Source organism: Portunus trituberculatus, chromosome 37, assembly GCF_017591435.1.
Source record: "Portunus trituberculatus isolate SZX2019 chromosome 37, ASM1759143v1, whole genome shotgun sequence".
Classification (NCBI taxonomy): Eukaryota; Metazoa; Arthropoda; class Malacostraca; order Decapoda; family Portunidae; genus Portunus; species Portunus trituberculatus.
In genome coordinates, this window is record NC_059291.1 from 6,178,648 (window position 1) to 6,194,186 (window position 15,539).

At 47.0% G+C, this 15,539-nt stretch overlaps 1 protein-coding gene across 1 annotated transcript in view; it reads left to right on the top strand.

The window, feature by feature from the left end:
• The first annotated feature begins 1,666 nt into the window (after nt 1–1,666).
• Nucleotides 1,667–15,539, top strand: part of LOC123513852 (netrin-1-like) — a 640,382-nt gene continuing 626,509 nt past the window's right edge. Inside the window, exon 1 of the mRNA XM_045271267.1 lies at nt 1,667–3,005. Within this exon, the coding sequence (XP_045127202.1) occupies nt 1,964–3,005 (1,042 nt within the window). The 5' untranslated portion in view covers nt 1,667–1,963. The remainder of the gene's footprint in view (nt 3,006–15,539) is intronic.

Here is a 15,539-nt window from a genome sequence, read left to right on the forward strand (position 1 = left end):
AACTAACTAACTAACTGCCTGCCTGTCTTCCTACGTATACCTGCTTGCCTGACTACCTGATTGCCTGACTGACTGATGGAAGACATACTTACAGCGCCACAGTTAAAAGGTTTGTGTGTATGTGGCAATAATGAAGAGGAGGTTGTGGCTGGTGAGGTTTGCAGACTCGTGGTGGCTATACTAGGCGTTGGGGGGCTGTGGTGTTGGGATGGAGGGGAACAGTGGAGGTGGAAGGAAGAAGCGATGGGGGAAAGCCGCTATACACTCTCACCTGGCTGTCTCTCTCTCTCTCTCTCTCTCTCTCCCTCGCACACTGATCAAAGTATTAAGAGCGATAGGCTATGCTTGGGAAGGTAATAGCTGATAGGCATGACTCCAAAACACACACACACACACACACACACACACACACACACACACACACACACACACACACACACACACACACACACACACACACACACACACACACACACACACACACACACAGGAAGGAACGAGGAAGAGTCTCTCCCATCTCTCTCTCTCTCTCTCTCTCTCTCTCTCTCTCTCTCTCTCTCTCTCTCTCTCTCTGGCAATGGCAACACATGAAAAAAGGTTGACAGTCAAGGTGAGGTGATTTAAGTCGCCCTAATCACTGACTTACAGCGCCATTTAAATATATTGACTTTTAAAGAACCATTAAGTTGAATCGCAGTATAAAGAGAGGCGCTGAAAGGCTGGGAGAATGTGAGCGTAGAGGCATTTGAAAGCTGCTCCGTAAAAGACTTGGGCATTTGTGTAGCAGCTGAAATGAAGGCGAAAGCGAAAAGGAAAAGATTCTGCATACTTTTTTTTTCTTTCTTTTTCCAGTGAATAATTTAAGCTCAAATATTATTCTGTGAAGCCGCACACGAACTCGCCCGTACTCCATGTTGAGTGTGTTGAGTGTTGCTTTCTTTATGTGAGGACTGAAGGAGGGAGGAGGATGTGGGGGAGGTGGAGATGATGGAACACACACACACACACACACACACGCACACACACACTGTTTACTACACCGAGAGAAGACGTAGATGATCAGCAAGGCATCACAGAAAGAATGAGTTTAGACAGTTGAAAGTGAGGAGGTGGAGGTGATGGGTTGGGGCAGCCTACCTGTATAACGTCTGGATGGAAGGGAGGGAGGGTACCGGGGCAGACAGGGCTGTAGGGACTGGTAGGGTGAGGGGAGAGGGAGTCATTGGTGCTGTAATGCTGCCTGGTGACGGAGACAGCATTGCTCTCTTCGTGGGTGCTCTCAGGGCCTTTCTGCGGCAGTGATTGGAGGAAACATTTTGACTCAAGACCAGCGAGGCGGAAAAGCGAAACCGAGTTTTCTCAGACAGGTGTTCCTCTTGAGGCAAAGTAGTGAGTAAAGACTTTGAAACAAGATTCCGTAAGGATGGGCGAGCCTAACTTGTGCCTTGGTGACAGTAGCTAGTCCTTGTAGAGGGCGCCCCTGCCTGGTATACTGGTGCGTCAATAGGGTATGGGGATCAGACAGTGCTATGGGGGTCATAGGTCAAAGAATCTGTGAGTTATTTCATCTTAAAAGTGGCTCACCGTGAGTGGGCGGAGCGTTTCGCCAAGCTCCGCCCTGGCGAGAGGGCCGGCCCCCGCCTCCTCTCAGCCCCAAACTAGTGTTATCGCGTGCGTCGGACGCGAGGGTAGTGTGTGCCTCTGCTCCCAGCCCATCCCACAGTGGCCGGGCAAGCCGGGAGGACTTGTTACAGGCCCGTGTGGCTGGCCGGAGGTTGATGTCTTGAGTGGCGCACAGTGGTGTACAGCCTCCTCAGTGGTGCAAAGTCCAATCATTTAATTGTGTTGTGAGTTGAAGAATGTGTAACAGATTACGTTCGTGCAAGTTCCCAATGTGATTGTGTCAGTTTAGTTGATTGATCTCTAGTGTAGACCGCGGCCTTGACCTTGTGATCTAGTGACGATGTCGGTGTGCAGGCACGTGGCAGTGGCGGCGGCCCTTCTGGTGCTGGGCCAGGAGATCCACGCCTCGGGGGGCGGCTACCTCAAGATGTTTGAGGCGCAGTACAACCCTCCTGACCCGTGCTACGACGAGACTGGCAGCCTCCCCAAGAAGTGTGTCCCCGACTTTATCAACGCGGCGTTCGGCCGGCCCATGGAATCCTCGAGCACGTGCGGCACTCCCCCCTCGCGCTACTGCATCACCACGCAGGAGAAGGGCGAGGTGAAACGGAAGTGCGAGGTGTGTGACGCCAGCGACCCGGCCACCTCCCACCCGCCCCACTACCTCACCGACCTCAACAACCCCAACAACCTCACCTGCTGGCACTCGGCGCCCATCGACCCTCTCAACCCCAACAACGTGACTCTCACGCTCTCACTGGGCAAGAAGTATGAACTCACGTATGTCAGCCTCCAGTTCTGCGGCCAGAAGCCAGACTCCCTCGCCATCTACAAGTCCATGGACTATGGCCATTCTTGGATCCCATTCCAGTTCTTCTCGTCCCAGTGTCGCAAGGTGTACCGCCGAAGGAGCCGCATGGTGATCGGCAAGGCCAACGAGCAGGAAGCACTATGCACTGACGCCCACCTCAGCCTCAACGACCCCGTCACCATCCCGGGTTCGCCGAGGATCGCCTTCAGCACTCTGGAGGGTCGTCCCTCTGCTGGCGACTTCGACTCCTCCCCGGTGCTGCAGGACTGGGTGACTGCCACCGACATCATGGTGGTTCTGGACCGCCTGCACCCAGAACTGGACGAATCCACGGCCGACAACGAGAGTGTGGCTCAGGAAAGTTTCACGTATGCTGTCGCTGATCTGGCTGTCGGCGGACGCTGCAAGTGCAACGGTCACGCCTCCCGCTGCATCACCGACAAGACGACCAAGGAGCTGGTATGCGACTGTGCCCACAACACCGCCGGCCGCGAGTGTGAAAAGTGCAGGCGCTTCCACTTTGACCGACCTTGGGGCCGCGCTACGTCCCGAGAGGCCAACGAGTGCGTAGGTAAGTGTGTGTAAGGCTGTGAGGCTCCGCCGCAAGCCGGTCTGCTCCTCTCCTCTCTGTAAAGCATGGCAAGCGACAGTGCGTGGTGCGAGGCGAGGCGGGAGGCTGCTCGGCCTTCTGGTTGCTCGAGCGTCTTATTCCTTTTGTTGTGCGAGGTGTGAGGTTACCGACACCCCGCTTATTGCAGCGATAAAACATCCTTCAGCACGGGAGCCGACAAGCAAACAAACGCAGTAAGGAGGCAGGGAGGGCGGGCGGCGGGAGTGGGGGCCGGGGAGGTGTTTTAAGTTTCATTCATGAGCAGCTTGCGACACTCCCGCGGCTGACTCTCACATGCTGCCTCCGCCTCCGCCTCCTCTCTTTCCTCCACCACTCCCCACCACGCCGTGCTGCCTCGCTCTCTTCGCCATCACCACAGCCGCAATGAATGTGTAGTATGGCATGCGGTGTTGCACTTCTTTTGTGTGTTGCGCTCCACGTTTTGTCATCTGTCTAGCTGAGTGACTGGAGGGGCAACGGGGCCGAGGGGCTCACCAGGATCACGGGCGACCTTGGCCACCACTGAATGTATGAATAAGCGCTTTCGTGTGTGCGTGTGTGTGTGTTATTGTTGGAGGGCCATCAGCTTATAGATACCCTACGCCGCTTGGCTCTTATGATCTTGTGGCGCAATGATTTCTCCTCCTCCTCCCTCACGGGCCAGTGAGTCACGTCAAGTGTCTGGTGCCCCGAGTCCGTTCCTGCGTCGCGGCGCTCACAACACGTCGCGGCCAGTCACGCGGCCTCTCCTGACAGGTTTCCGGTTGGCCATTAGTGGGAATAAATGACGCGCCGCGTGCCCCTCACCTCAAGGACTGCTATTGATTCCCGCTCCAGCAGCAGCAGGGTGTAGAGGAGCTGTTCATGTAAGGCTTGTCTAACACGGCTGCCCTGGCTCGTGTGCCGCCCGTGAGTCTGTCGCTGCTCTAGGTCACGGTAACAGTATCCGCGTCACTTCCCATCACTCGCGGCACCACTGTCAACATTCTAATATTTCCCCATTATACGCTCAGAAAAGTGTTAATGTGTCTGGTTTGGTGATCCGAGCGTTTTGCTTTCAGCGGGACGGCGGCGACAGCGGCACAATCCAAGGGTGGGGAGGTTAGCGGAGAGGCGGCGGCGGTGGTGTAAGGTGTGAATGGGGGGGTTTGTCAGTGGTGGTGGTGGGCGGGAGCTAATTACGAGGAGGGCGGGGCGTGCGTCACACGGGGCAGGCCATTGGTGCAGGGAGCGGAAGCCAGTGACCAACCCAACAGGCCATTGGCTGACGGGAGGTTGGTGACCCGCGCCGGTCCGGGTGTCCTGGGAGTAATGAGATGAATATATCCTGTCGCGGCCACGGGAGGTGCTGCTGAAGGTGTGGCTGAGCGTGGGGGGACAGTGATGGGTCAAATAATCAAATAAACGACTTATGAAATGGACAAAGAAGACAATCACAACGAAATTTTACATTCTTTACATTCACTCACACTTAACCGATGCTTACTCTTTATATTTTTCTCTCTTTCACACGAGTGTCAGTCAGGACAGCAACACTCTGGATGGATCAGGTCAGAGTCAAGCTATACCTCACTTCATATCTGAACAATGTAACTAAACACAACCTCACCCAGCTTCACCTGACCTGACCCACCCTGAATGTAGCTGCGCTGGCTGATTTTCCCCTATTTCTATTTTCTTCTGGCATGGAAAATGACGCGAAATCCGGTAGGGCGGCGGGGCGAGGTGAGGGCCAAACATACACCTGTCCTGATACCCGAGTCCTCCCGCTGTGGTGATCTGCCTTGGCGCGGCGGGGAGGCTGCGGGCGGGTCCTGGCGGCGGGCTGAACAGGAGGAGATGAGGCCCTCGCTCGTTTTTCCTCCCAGCTCTATGTAATAAGTGGACTCGAGCTACTCCAGGTGTATTTAACATTTTCCTCATCTATAAGTTGCAAGAAGTAGCCGTAAGTGCAGCTTCTTAGCCGGCACTTGGGCGGCGCGCATAACGTTTTTCCTTCGTCTTGTTGCTAATTAGTAAGCAAGTGACGAGTGGCGCGGTGATAAGTCTTGCCCAACATGTTCCTCGCTTTCGTGTTCCTAACAAGCTATGTTCACCTGGCTACTTAACGGTGCTTTGTTTTATCGGTGTGTTCTCCTAATTTGCTTACCTTTCTTTTTAAATGGTTTGGTAATGTCGCTCAAGCTGTCAGTAAGTTGTCTGCATGGGCACACAGGCGCTTCTTGGACATTTCCTCCTTAGCTAACTGTGCTTTGTTTTATTAGCGCACTGTCTTCATTCATTTGTCTTTCTTTTCTAATGCTTTTGTTATCTTCCCGCCTGCTTTTCTGTTGCTGCTGCTCACAAAATTTTCCCCAATATTTTACTGTTCTTTTTATCATTATTTTCTAATTTGCTGATCTTTCTTTTTAATGTTCGTTAGTGTAGCTTAAGTTGTCGGTAAGTTTCCCACATGCATTTCAAGTGTCGGTAACTTTTCTTAATCAATGTGTTGCCTCCGCGTTCTGTGCGATATGTGACTGTTCTTTTAGCATTGTATTCTCTCTTTCTCCTCACTTCTCTTTTGTAATGTTGCCTCGGTGAAGTTTAAGGCCTCGGTAACTTTTTCTTGATGGACACATTGACGCTGCTTGTGTTTCCTTCCCATCATTTAACTTTTTTTTATCATCGTATTTTTTTCTTTAATTGGGTTTTCTTCCTTTTGTAATGTTCCGTTAGTACGAGTATTGCTCAGGTTGTCGATAAGTTTTCTTTATGATTTGAAGCTGTCAGGAAAGTTTTTGTTGTCGCTGTTAACAAAATATTCTCCCTCATTTTTTGTTCCTTTACTGTTATGTTCTTTTATTATTCCTGCCTTTCTTTCGTAATGTCTCGTTAGTTTAGTTAAAAATGCCAGCAAGTTTTCTTTTACCTGCTGCACCTTGTCACTTTTAACAAAATAACTTTCATTTCACTGTGTGTTTTTTAATGTGTTCTTTTATTTTCCTTGCCTTTCGTTTGTAATGTTCTGTTAGTGTAAGTGTCAGTAATTTTTTTTTTCCTTTACATATTACACGTTGCCTCTGCTAACGAAATATTCTCCGTCATTTTAACTGTTCCTTTACTGCTGTGTTCTCTTATTCAGCTTGCCTTTACAGTATTTCGTCAGTGTAGCTGCAAGTGTCGGCGAGTCTCCAGCACGGATACACTGGCGCTGCGTGTAACATTTTCCCCCTTCTGTTTGTGATACTCATGAGTCGTGTTTGTTGCTTTTGAGCGTCGCATGTAGCAATTTCCCGCGGCGTTTACAGGGTTAAGTATAAGAAGCAGGCGCTCTGACTCCCTAAACTTGAGTAACGTTTTCCTGGCTGTTCTCGTAATAAGTAAGCTCTGCCAGTCCCGTCAGCGGTGCCCAGTAATTTTCTTGGTCGTGTTCATAAAGAAGTGAGTCATTAGGTGGACTTAAGCGTCGTGTAATGCCTGGTTTTCCTTCACACTTTCGTTATAAATACTACGATCACAGTTACTTAGGCAATGCATACACACAGCGAAACACGGCGCGCTAACTCAACCTTTTTCGCCGGTAACTGATTCGTGTGTAATTGTCCTTCTTGTCTTTGATGCCCGAGATATAATTTGTTTCTTTAATAGTGGGAGTCATTCAAGCCATTCCCACAAATACACGACCCAATCCAATCTATTTAAGCAAGTAACTGATGCGCATTTTTATATTTTTCTCACTCTTTTTCCCTTTCCTGGACATTTCCTTCCCCCCGGACATGTTTCTCTCCCTTCTATGATGCCCGAGATGTATTTTTTTCTTTAATGGCTGGAGTTATTCAAGCAATACCTCCAAATACACAATCCAACCCATTTAAACAAGTAACTGATGCGGATTTGTATATTTTCTCACTCTTTTTCCCTCTCCCAGACATTTCCTTCCCCCGGACATATTTCTCTCCCTTGTGTTTACCGTCCACCCTAAACTAACACCAGTAGAATCAATCACTGCTTCAGTATGCCAAGGGGAGAAAAACGAGGAGGGAAAATATAACTGTATTCGGTTCTCATATATGTAAAGTAACGCTGGGGTTGTCCTATATACCCCGTAAGAGAGTAGCGCATATACCACGTGAGATGTCGGCTTGGCAGGGTGTGAGGAGGCATAAACGGGGACGAGAACTGAAGGTGGTGGCGTGCGGTGGAGTGAAGGAGTGAGGCAAGCAAGCAGGCAGGCAGGCAAGCAGGCAAGCAGGTTAGGCAGGCACACAAGAGGCAAATGTAATGGTTTAACAGACTGCCGATTTTGCGCTTGACTTACAGTGATCAAGTTTGTGACGAGGAGTAGCAAAGGGAGGTAGGAAAGAGAGAGAGAGAGAGAGAGAGAGAGAGAGAGAGAGAGAGGAAAGTTGTTGATGAACTTATCTTTAGAGGCCTTGACACTCTTTATGTTCCGCTGCCGAGCTAATAATATTTAGAACCGGCCCCCTCCTCTCTCTCTCTCTCTCTCACTCCCTCTCTCCGATCATCGCCAACACTTCTCCCTCATCGACCTTCCTTCTCTCTCTCTCTCTCTCTCTCTCTCTCTCTCTCTCTCAGGTCGCCGCCAAAACATCTCTTCTTCTCTTCTCCCTTCTTTCTCTTGCCTTTCTTTTCCTCTTCTTGGTCTGAAAAAAAAACGAAGACAGAAGCGAGGTATTATAGTAAGGAGTGGGGGAAGAGTGCGTGAGTGCGTGAAATGTACAAAACTTAACAGCGTATGGTTTAAAGGACGGGCGTTGTGTGCGGGTGTGTGCGTGAGTCATGTCAAGGAGAGTGCGTATATTGCAAGGGAACCTGTATGGAAATTGCATGTGCGGGAGGAGTGCGTCAGGAGAGTAGTGCGTGCGTGGGAGTGCGTGGCGTGTCGGGAAGGATGCGTGACGGCGGAGCAGCTTTTCTATGGGAGGCGGCGGCGGCGGCGGCGGAAAGAGTGGGAGGCGAGTTCACAGAATGGGAGGAAACGACGGAAAAACAAAACAAGTGTGTGTGTGTGTGTGTGTGTGTGTGTGTGTGTGTGTGTGTGTGTGTGTGTGTAATGACATCGGTTATAAAAGTGATGAAAGATAGATAGATGGGTAGTTGTAGTAGTAGTAGTAGTAGTAGTAGTAGTAGTTGGAGTAGGAGTAGTAGCCCTTCCTTTTAAACTCAGCACTGGAAGACAGGAGAGTCAGTTGGCGTGGGCGGAGCAGAGGGGCGGGAGGGGAGAAGATAAGCAGACAATGAGATAGGGAAAGAGGGGCTGGGGCGGGGGATAGACAGAAAGGCAGATAAGATAGCTGGTCGGTAGAAACATGCAGGGAGATGGGCGGGACTGGGCATGAGGAAACCTGACTGGCAGGCGGGCGGGGCGGGTGGCGGGCGGGCTGGCGGGTGGCGGGCAGCGGGCGGCGGGCGAGCAGAGCGGGTAACTTAGCTTGGTGGCAAAGTTGTGCTGGGCGGCTCAGGCGAGGGCGAGATGAAGTCCACTTGTTGCATCCCAGCCACGAGAGAGAGAGAGAGAGAGAGAGAGAGAGAGAGAGTACGATGGAACGTGACTTTATAATTAATGGACTCTTTATTTGTAGTGCATAGATCCTTTTCTCGTTTATTAATTTACGGATTTTTTTTCTATCAAATTTCATCCGCTGTGGAACTCATTAATTTTCCCTCTCGTTTGTCTTTTTTTCCTGATCTTTTCCTTTTTTTCTGATGCTTTTTTTTTTATATATAGTTGAAGAGATACTTGAATCCCTTTCTGGAACTTGGTATATATTTTTAGGGAAAACTCTAGAATGTGACTTTTTAATTTTTTTTTAGAGGAACGGTAAGAGAGAGAGAGAGAGAGAGAGAGAGAGAGAGAGAGAGAGAGAGAGAGAGAGAGAGAGATTCACAGTATAATATTAACCCCTTCAATACTGGGACACATTTTTACCTTGAGTTTTGGGTACGATTAAACAATTTTATTTACATTAGGAAAGGTCTATGGAGGTAACAAAATTAATGGCCAGAGTCTTCACTATTTTAAACCCCACATAAGTTTCTGAAGCTGTATAAAAAAATCACTAAATAGCAAGGGGAATGTATATGGAAACGTGCCATGGTACTGGAGGGGTTAAACAGGAAAGTTAACGAAGAGAGAGAGAGAGAGAGAGAGAGAGAGAGAGAGAGAGAGAGAGAAAGCATATATTTAGTTCTAAGTTTTCCAAGTGAGGGCGAGGGACACAGAGAGGTGGTTGGGGTTGAGTGCGTGGAGAGGTTGATAGCGCGATGATTTAATGATCACAGGATATGCGATTCTGTATTTTTATTCCATCTTTTTTACATTAATTAGTTGCGGGAAAAGTTTGCATTTTGAAATACTTAATTGGATGTGGATATACTTAAATTTGTTTACGTACAGGTAGATAAATAGATAGATAGATAGGTAGAGAGAAAAAGAGAAAACGGGGTGGGGGTCTGGAGCGATATACACAATGGAGGAAGGTACTGTACATACATGAGGAAGTGGTGGTTGTGAATGTTGGAGAAATAGAAGGAGTCTGTCATTTTTATGAGTATTCTTCACGGTGACTGGTATTGGTGGTGGTGGTGGTGGTGGTGGGGCCTGCCTAGATGCGTGCCTTGAGTCTCCTTGTTAAGTCGCTTCAAAGCCCTTTTGTAGCCCCGCTAAGGCCTCCCGTGGCTCTTCCTAGAAAGTTTTGTGTCCCGTGGCTGGGGTTTGTGGCCGCCGCGCTGCAACTTGGCCCGACACACTGGCCGCCGCCTCGCGAGTCTGCCGCGGTGTTGTGGCCGGCCGCGTGTGTCATGGTGTCTGGCCAACCGGTTCCCTGCGATGTCACCTTTAGTGGAGTGGATGGAGGGGCTATCCTTGCACTTTTCTCTTTTAGGATTGCACTCATAACTTGTATGCACTCCAAGAAAAATATTCATGATACTTTTTTTTTCTGATGGTGAGGTGCAGGTGACACACGTGCGTACACCTTTGCTTCCCTCAGTAAAACAGATGCATGTCGGTGTACTGCGCTGCACACTGCATGAATTATGGAATCCAGAGAGTAGTTTTTGAATTCGTGTTACTTCAATTTGTAAAATTCACAGATTCATGTTGAATTTTTTCTCTTGCTGAAGTTTGACCGACATACACTTTTCTTTTAGTGAAATTGTTGTACTCTACGATATTCTCTGATATATATGTATATATATATATATATATATATATATATATATATATATATATATATATATATATATATATATATATATATATATATATTATATATATAACTTTTACGTGTATGAATTTCCGTCCCGATATCGGGTATGACTTTTAGTTCAGCTGTAAAGTATTTCATCTTCTTTTTGCATTTTTCTCTTGGCTGTGCTGCGTCGCCGCCGCGGGCAGCGAGGCTCGCGGGGCCCGTCCTGTGTTCGTCAGGGTCGCTGTCTTCTGTTCACTATTTTCTGTTTATTCCTCGTCGCAGTTTTCGGGTTACTATGGATTTCGTCCCGCGTCTCTCTACATTTTGTTTATATATATCTAACGTTTTCCCTGCTGGTGAACCCATGAAAAAATAACAAGCTGATACGTGAATGACGGACAAATAAAGATGGAAAGAAACAACTGTCGCTGCGATGCCGATATGATAAAAGAAAAGAAAGAAAATAACAATAAAAGAGGCACGCGGGCAGACTGCGAATGTTTTCCTCAATTTTTGACGAACACTTCACGGGAATGATCGAAAACCCTCCACGCATGTATTTGTCCTCAATGCCGACACACAAATCAACATTCCAAGGGGCTTCGCAGAGCACGGCGCGGTGCGGGCACGGGAGAGACAGTTTTGACTCACTGCCTTTCATACACTGCAAAATCCTCCGTGAGCGTCTTTGCTAACTACACACTCCACACGATCTTTGGGTGAACTTTCATGGGTTTTTTTATATATAGTTTCCTCCTCCTCCTCCTCCTCCTCCTCCATATTCTGAGACCCTTCCACGTCGCACCTTCACTACTTCAAAAACCTACAGACTAATTGAAGTCATACGGTTTTTTATTGACATTTATTCTGAACCCAATGGCAGATTAACAATATTTCTCTAATGTTAACGGGAGAAACACTCTTGAGAACCCGGCTAATCATCTATGTGGCCTTTAGAAAATAGTCATAGTGAGAGAGCAGAGTGTTCGAGACTACTGGCTATGTCTTGATAATCCGTATCCGTGTGATGTCTTTCTTTCAAGCTTACCAATACATCTCTCTCACACGCTTCATACTTTTTTTAGCGTCTACATTCATTGCTTCCAATACCTCTGCATCTGGCGCTGTATTCCTTCCCTTCTGCGTCTTCGTCAGGTTCTCTTTCCGTCTACTGCGTCATCTCAGCGTCATTTGCCACCCCACGACGCCTCCTGCTGCTGTTCTCCCTGCAGTGTTCATCCCATCCTGCTTCACGCCCCCTCTAAAGTGTCTTGTTTCTCTTCCTAAGGTCCCCAGTGATGCTTCAAGATTCCCTCACGTTGGTAGTGGTGGTGGTGTTGATAATAAAGATGATGATAATAATAAGTTTTGCTATCATTACCTACATCTTTTTCTACAACGTTTCTTCTTCATCTCTTGTTACTGCTGTTGTTTTTGTTCTTTTTATTCTTTACTTTCTTGTTTTTGTGTTTGTTTTACCTCCTTCTCTCCTTATTCCTCTTCCTCTCAGCAGTTCTCATTCGCCGTACCGTTAGCATCAATGTCAGTGAATGTATTAAAAAGATTCATCAGTAGAATTAATCCTTTGGGACCGTGGTGTCACTGGAGGCGGCGGCGATGGTGGTGGTGGTGTTGGCGGTGGTGGTCCGCTTATACCTCGCCGGGACAACATGCGAAGTGTATCTGAACAAATCGATTATTGTAATTAGAAATGTAAAAAATATGTGAATAAATTTTGTTTGCCTAGTGGTTTACTGATTCACTCATATCGTTTGCCTTTCCTTCATTTCGTTTGCTCTTTTTGTTTATTTACTTATATCAGGTCATTCATCTCTACTCTCTCTCTCTCTCTCTCTCTCTCTCTCTCTCTCTCTCTCTCTCTCTCATTACTATCCAGCCCAACTAACAAACCCTGCTAAAGAAATATCTGCATAAAAGAACAGCATTTTACGTGGCGTGGATACAAATAAATGAAGCTTATCACCATTAAGACTGAAAATGAATAGAGAAGCAGAGAAAGAATATACAAGAGGAAGAAAACGAGAGAGAGAGAAAGAGAAAACGGTGAAGTAAGAAAAAAAAAAAGCTATACCCAAACGCAGCAGTAAATATGTAAACAAAAAAATGAAAATGACTGAATAAATAACACATAAGATAAATGAATAGATAAGAGGAAGTACATAAATCTAAGCAGTGATGTAATCCAATCAGTGTATCAAGGGTCAGGGGTGTGGCTGTGGACGTGGCTTGGGCTGAGGGTAAGACTGTGGGTGTGAAGGGAGGAGACCAGTGATGTATGGCCGGCAGGTGATGTGTGTGTGTGTGGTGGAGCTCTTGTGTGTGAATGGAGCGAGATTACCTTGCGAGAACGAGTGACGGTGAACTTTGCGGGTGAAAATAGACGAGTGAGTGAGTGTTGAGGGTGAGTGGGAGATTACCTTGGGAGAACGGGTGACTGTGAACTTTGCGGGTGAAGATGAGATGAATGAGTGAATGCTGAGGGTAAGTGAACGAACGGTGAGTATGATGAGTGTTGGATAGGTGAGTCAGAATAGAAGGGGAATGGTAACAGAAAAAAAAAATGGATAGTTTTGTGTGACTAACTGGAAAGAAAACTGATTGTGAACGTTGAAGATGACTCACTTTAGTATCTCTTAGTTCATCATGTTCATTATCGCCGAGGCAAACAGTGAAGATGAATGATGAAAAAGTGGACATTTTCATCACTTTAGAAATGAATAGTTTTATGTCACTAACTGAAAAAAATGAAAGTGAGCGTTGAAGGTGACTCGTTTCAGAATCCATGAGTTAATTTTCATATCGCTGAGGCAAACAATGAAGGTGAATGATGAAAAAATAGACACTTTCATTACTTTCACGTCACTCATTAAGAATACTGAATGAGAATGAGAATGAGAGGAATTTAACACTGGAGCACGAAAATGAGCCAGCAGGAATAACTAAACACTTGAGTAATAAACAAAATAAATCAGTGACAATAATGAGTGAAAACGAGAAAAGAAAGAAGAACAATGACAGTAAGTATATGAGGGAAGACTGATGTAGACTGAGAGTGGCGGTGGTGGTGATGGTGGTAGTGGTGGAGGCTGGCCAGAGTTGGTGAAGGGACATGACTGGAGCGGTTCACTGCGGGAGGGAAGCGCTGGAACAGGATCCGTGCTGCTGTTCGTTATGCAGATAAATAGTGAGAGAGAAGATTGAGGGTGTGGACGCGACGTGAAGGGGCGAGGCGAGGCGAGGCGAGGAGAGAAGAGAAGAGAGGAGAAGAGAAGAGTAGGGAGGTGCCAGGCGGGGAAATAGAGCGGGAAATTGTTCTTCCAGGGAGAGAGAGAGAGAGAGAGAGAGAGAGAGAGAGAGAGAGAGAGAGAGAGAGAGGTAAAACAAGCGGGAAACGTCGGGAAAATGTTGTTAAGTAATATGGAAATCCAGAGGCGAGACGCAGGAAGAGACAGTCGATTAAACTATTAAGGGTGATTTATATATTTAGGAGTTAGTGAAGCAGGGGAAAGACAGTCGGCTGAACCATTAAGAGAATGTTATGCTACGGAGGTACTGAACACGAAAGGGAAGATCCAGCGGGAAGAAGAAAGCAGTGAGTTAGTGCCTCTATAGAGCGAATGGGGAGACAATTAAGAGAGGCCAGTCGATTCAACTATTAAAGGCAGAATTTACATACACAGAACCTACCAAAGAAGGACTAGAAAAGCGAGAACAGTGTAGCCAGTTAAAGCCAGTTAATGCCACAAAACCTTGAGCTGCAGACTGGAATAGGAGGAGATAAACATTCATTGAGTGAGATAGTGAAGGGACGGGATGGAGGGAAAATGGGAAGTAGGGAGGACAAGGAAAGACTGAAAGAACGAGAATAGTGTAGCCAGTTAATAACACGAAACATTGAGCTGCAGACTGAAATAGGAGGAGATAAGCTTTTTATTAAGATAGTGAAGGGACGGGATGGAAGGAAAATGGGAGGTAGGGAGGACAAGGAAAGACTGGAAGAACGATAACAATGTAGCCAGTTAATACCACGAAACATTGAGCTACGTACTGGAATAGGCAGAGGAGAAAAGCTTTTTATTGAGTGAGATAGTGAAGGGACAGGATGGAGGGAAAAGGGAGGTAGGGAGGTATAGGGCGGAGGAGAAGCGCCAGTAGTACAGAGTTGTGAGACGAATACAAAGGCCTGCCGGGGAAGAGGCGCCACGGAAAAGTGTTGATCCTAATTTCCCGAGAGAGGTGGCCGAGAATTACATTACAATGAAAGGCGGGGCTACCAGCTGTCGGGACCTGAACTGCGGACCATACGGGGGTTGTCAGGGTCTTAGGAAGAGGACTGTTAGGGCTGTCAGGATCTTACGAAAGGGACTGTTGGAGATGTTAGGGTCTAAGGAAGGGGAGTGCTGCTGGTCTTAAGGGAAACACGAGGGCTGAAACGGCGACTAGAACTTGAACTGACGCCATTGGTTTAAAATGGTAACTGTCATTATTAGGGCTGTCAAGGTCTCAGGAAGGGGGACTGTTGGGGCTGTCAGGGTCTCAGGAATGGGACTGTTGAGGCTGTCATGGTCTCAGGAAGGGGACTGCTAATGACCTTAAGGGAAACACAAGGAATGAAATTGGGACTTGAACTAATGTGGATGGGTGGCTTGAAATATTAACTGTCACATTGAACGAATTGTAAGCGATCTGAAGGCCTGAAGCGACGACTGAACTCATTGAACGTAAATAAATAAAATAAATAACAAAAACAACGACTGAAACTAAGTGAACGTAAATAAATGAATAATAAAAGCAACGATTGAAATTAAATGAACGTAAATAAATAAAAATAAGTAACAAAAGCAACAACTAAAACTAAATAAACGTAAATAAATGAAATAAAGCAATAGATAGGAAACCGCCATTTTGAGAGGACTATTGGTGATGTTAATGACCCACCTGCTTCGAACCCTGCTGTGATGTATGGACTCCTTAAACCCTTCAGTACCATGACGCATTTTTCATATTAATTCTGCTTATCATTCAGTGTTAACTTATAATGCTTCAGAAACTCATATGGGGAATGCAGATAGTGAAGACTCTGACCATCAATCATCTGACCTCCATAGACTCTTCCTAGTGTAAATAAAATGGTCTAATCACACCCAAAACTCAAGGTAAAAATATGTCCCAGTTCTGAAGGGGTTAAAGAACACAAACACTCTTTTCTACTTAGGCCTATCATTGCTGCATGTAATACTGCCTCCTATAAACTTACTAAATTCCTGGTTCCCAT